The sequence below is a fragment of the Solanum tuberosum genome, unplaced genomic scaffold (assembly GCF_000226075.1).
Source record: "Solanum tuberosum cultivar DM 1-3 516 R44 unplaced genomic scaffold, SolTub_3.0 scf00095, whole genome shotgun sequence".
In the NCBI taxonomy this organism is placed as follows: domain Eukaryota; kingdom Viridiplantae; phylum Streptophyta; class Magnoliopsida; order Solanales; family Solanaceae; genus Solanum; species Solanum tuberosum.
The window spans coordinates 700,927-705,725 of record NW_006239021.1 but is presented as its reverse complement, the minus strand read 5'-3'; the positions used below and the strand labels follow the sequence as shown (position 1 = coordinate 705,725).

Sequence of the window (4,799 nt, the reverse complement as noted above, 5' to 3'; positions counted from 1 at the left end):
GGGGGGTTGAAGGTGATGTAAACTTACATATATTTTATTATATATATAAGATAGTTCGATGGATCTTTTATCACTACCAGTACCACCCAACACTAAAACAAAAGCCAAAATGCAGGCCAAAGCTTGCCATAATATTATTAATATTCCTCCAAAACTTTTGCCACCGGCAAAACTGCCGTCCACGGTGGCGATGAGCCAATTAACATTGCCGAGCCACGTGGCGCGAGCCATAACGATCACCACGTCCCCAACTCATGAAGTTTACACACCAGAAATTGATGACACAATTACTGCCTTTTGGGATTATCAGTTCCTTTTTGTGTCCCAACGTTCCGAAGCTACCGAACCCGTTTCACTTCGGGTGGTGGAGGGATCCATACCATCCGATTTCCCTTCGGGTACATATTACCTCACCGGGCCGGGCCTTTTCGCGGACGATCATGGTTCAACAGTGCACCCTCTAGATGGACACGGCTACTTAAGGACATTTGAAATTGATGGTAGTACAGGGCAAGTTAAGTTTATGGCTAGGTACATTGAGACGGAGGCTCAGGCTGAGGAGCGGGACCCGGTGAGTGGGAAGTGGAGGTTCACTCACCGGGGCCCGTTTTCGGTACTGAAAGGAGGGAAGATGGTTGGTAATACGAAAGTTATGAAGAATGTAGCGAATACTAGTGTGTTGCAATGGGGTGGTAGGTTGTTTTGTTTGTGGGAAGGTGGTGATCCTTATGAAATTGATTCTAAAACTTTGAATACTCTTGGGAAATTTGAACTAATTAAGAACTCTGATCAAGTAGAAGATAAAAAAATTAGAAATAGTGATTTTTTGGATGTTGCTGCTCAAATATTGAAGCCTATATTATATGGTATGTACTATGCTACGATACTTCCTTTTCGATAGACTAAATTCCATTTCTGATCTTATCGTTGTAAATATTTAATTTATTTTGCAGGGGTGTTCAAAATGTCTCCAAAGAGATTGTTGTCTCATTACAAGATTGATACTCGTAGAAACAGACTTTTGATCATGTCATGCAACGCAGAGGATATGTTGCTCCCTAGGAGTAATTTTACATTTTATGGTAAGATTGTTTAATTTTATGAATTTCTTTAAGTTTCTTCCTTTTTAATGTTTAAAGTATCTATTGCACTTGCATTCATGTTTGATGCAGAGTTAATTAGACTTTGTCACACTAATATGGTGGTGGCCTAATATCAGGAAACAAGAAATGAATGTCCAATTTAATATGGTGGTCTAAAATCGGGAAACAAGAAATGAGATAAGTTATTTTCGGATTACCATATAAAGAAACGGATTTTAGATTTTACACAATTTCAAAAACTAGCTCATGAAGAAAAATTGTCAAGTTCATATTAAAGAAACGATTCATCCCTTAAAACCACTCTTCACAGTAACTTCCAGCAAATTAAAGCAACAGCAAAAGTGAAGAAAAACAAGCTTTTTCATTGTAGAAATATATTATTTTTGGCCTCTTTTTTCTGTTGCTTGTAGGCCTGACATCAGTAAGGGAGGATTTTCTTTATTGTTTTCCTTTTCTTGAAAATAAATAAATAAATAAGGGTAGAGGGTCCATTGATAAATAGAATATTAATAAAGTTTTAAATCTAAAACAAGGAGTAAACATAAATAAATTATCATTATCCTAGTATAGTATAAATTTAGTATGTGTCCAATAATCCAACTCTATGTTAAAATAAAAGTCTATTTTTATCAATATCACATGTAGATGTAGTACAACGTTAACAAGAATAATTCTTTATTTTTGTCTCCATATATTCATAATTCAACTTTTAGTTAATTTAATTTGTTTTGTTGTCTAGAATTTGATTCCAATTTCCAGCTACTACAAAGCCAAGAATTCGAGATCTCAGATCACTTAATGATACATGATTGGGCTTTTACTGATACTCACTATATATTGTTTGGCAATCGCATCAAACTCGACATTCCTGGTAATTAATTTGACTCTTATACTAAAAATAAATGTTTCATTTTACTTGTCCAGTATGTATATATAAATATTTGATTGTGAATCTCCATATATTATCAAAATATTCACGAAAATCTTGCGTACGCCACCATTGCAGGGTCAATGACAGCAGTATGTGGGCTTTCTCCAATGATATCAGCATTATCAGTAAATCCAAGCAAACCAACATCTCCAATTTATTTGCTGCCCAGATTTCCCAATAAACAAACTAATAATGTAGAAAGAGATTGGAGAAAACCTATAGAAGCTCCTTCACAAATGTGGGTGTTACATGTTGGAAATGCCTTTGAAGAAATTGATGAACAAAATGGAAATGTAAACATACAAATTCAGGCTTCTGGTTGCTCTTACCAATGGTTCAATTTCCAAAAAATGTTTGGTAAGCAAGCACGAGTTTATGTTTTGTGCACTGTCAAGACGGTTTATATATTAAAAATATAATAGATGATTAAAACTTAATTTGTTTCTTTTCCTCCATATATATTTTCAGGCTATGATTGGCAAAGTGGTAAACTTGATCCTTCCATGATGAATGTAGAAGAGGGAGAAGAAAAGCTATTGCCTCACTTAGTTCAGGTCTTCTTCCTAATGTTAATTAGTTTATTATATTAAAATCATAAAATTATTATTTTTTAAACAAAAAAAGCAACTCAATCATGTCTATATATATCACACACACAAAAAAAATTATACTAAATTCAATCTCGAAAAACATAACTAGGCTATTACATGTACAAATTAAAATCGGCAACTTACATAATATCCACGTGACACTACTTAAAAAAATATTTTGACGCGACCTAATCAATACATATATCAATTCATTCATGTTGACACATGATTAAACTTTTTTATTTTTTTAAGATGTTTCAGAAATGGGTCTTTATTATTATTTTATAGTGGTGTCACGTAGATATTATTATGTAATGTGAATTTCTGATTAATTAGCAACACAATTATGGCTATGCAGGTATCTATAAACTTAGATACAAAAGGGAATTGCACAAAATGTTCAGTAAATGATTTAAATCCTCAATGGAACAAAGCAGCAGATTTCCCAGCTATGAATCCAGAATTTTCAGGCAGAAAAAATACATATGTTTATGCAGCAACATCTACAGGCTCACGTCAAGCACTGCCACATTTTCCTTTTGACACAGTTGTGAAATTAAACGCGGTTGATAAATCAGTCCAAAAGTGGTCAGCTGGTAGAAGAAGATTCATTGGTGAACCTGTTTTTATTCCGAGAGGAACTAAAGAGGATGATGGATACCTTCTTGTGGTTGAAGTAAGTAATTAACTTATATATATACACTAAAGTTTGCTTAACTTGTTGTAGTAGGTAATCTGTCTTATTTTCTACCAGCTAATCCATTTTTTTATGGAATATTACTTTTAGTTAAGTAAAAATATTTATACAATCGAGTTACTCATAACATAATTACAAGTAAATATCGATGGTAAATGTTACTAATTGGTAAACGTGAGAAAAATGGTAACTGACATGTTATATATAATAAGTTTTAATGTAAAAGATTTTTTATACTGGCGGTATATATCATTTAATTAAATATGTTATTTTCAAGTGATATGATTGTGTAAAAACAATTAGGAGTTTATAAAGTTATATCACTTATATACATTGACAATGTGAAAATTTTTTATACTAGCATGTCATCTTTACTTGTTGTAGCAGATAATTCGTCTTAATTTGAAGATTGACAAACTAAACATGATCACATTTAAGGAGACTTAAATGTAAATATTCTTTGAAAGACATGATAGTATAGAACTAATCCGATCCAAATTCTCCATTTTGGTATACACCAAAGCCTTCCATTTCGTCGAATTAAGAGTCATCAATCAATATAATCTCATTTTTAGAAAAGAAACTGCATAAATTTTTACACTTATATCTTAATAAAAGAAGTTGAACACATTGATTATAATTTATAGAACACATTTCAGTATTACGATTTATTCTTATGATTTTGTCTATGAATATTTAATTTGCAGTATGCAGTGTCAACACAAAGGTGTTATCTTGTAATTTTGGATGCACAAAAAATAGGAGAGAAGAATGAAGTAGTTGCAAGACTTGAAGTCCCAAGACATTTGAATTTCCCTCTTGGTTTTCATGGCTTTTGGGCTCCTAGCAACTCTGGCCTAGCCAATCTACAAAAAATTGAATCCAAGTGTAAAGATTCTTGGTCAATGATGAAGGATAACATGGTTAAACTTGGACAGTGAAAAAAAAGAGGGTAAATAAATAATGTTTTCACATATATAGATGTCCATTAATAGCTTAATTTTTCAAAAGTGTTTAGAAAATTTAATAAGATTATTTTGTAAAATAGGTCATTTGTATACTAGAATCTACAAGAGTCCCAACAATGTCGATTCTTTTATTTCAGATGTAATGTAAGCATTTTTTAGTTGTATAAACTATAATTCTATAATTAATTTATTTTGTTATTATTATTATTATTATTTTATATTCTTTTTTATTTTTACATATAATTACGGGTAATTTACAGCCTCCTATGTGGGACAGTTTAACTATCCCCTCCCAATTAATTACATGACCAATCAATATATTACACCAAATCTAATTAATAAGTGACTTTCTAAATAAGCCCAAATAGAAATTATGATTTCGACTTATCTTGAGTGATATGCTTCTTAAATAAAGACGTATACCTTTGTAGCTAGACAGATTCACATTGCAACTCCAATCCTATAATAAATAAGGTCAACCTCACTAATCGTGATAAAACGTTGAAATCC

General features: G+C 31.9%; 1 protein-coding gene across 1 annotated transcript; it reads left to right on the top strand.

Moving 5' to 3' along the window:
* Window positions 1–58: 58 nt before the first annotated feature.
* Window positions 59–4,304, top strand: LOC102587589 (carotenoid cleavage dioxygenase 7, chloroplastic). Its single transcript, XM_006347863.2, has 7 exons — window positions 59–866; window positions 954–1,082; window positions 1,843–1,974; window positions 2,110–2,391; window positions 2,503–2,588; window positions 2,983–3,300; window positions 4,029–4,304. The coding sequence occupies exons 1-7, from the start codon at window positions 59–61 to the stop codon at window positions 4,260–4,262; spliced, it is 1,989 nt and encodes a 662-aa protein (XP_006347925.1). The 3' UTR covers window positions 4,263–4,304.
* Window positions 4,305–4,799: the final 495 nt, after the last annotated feature.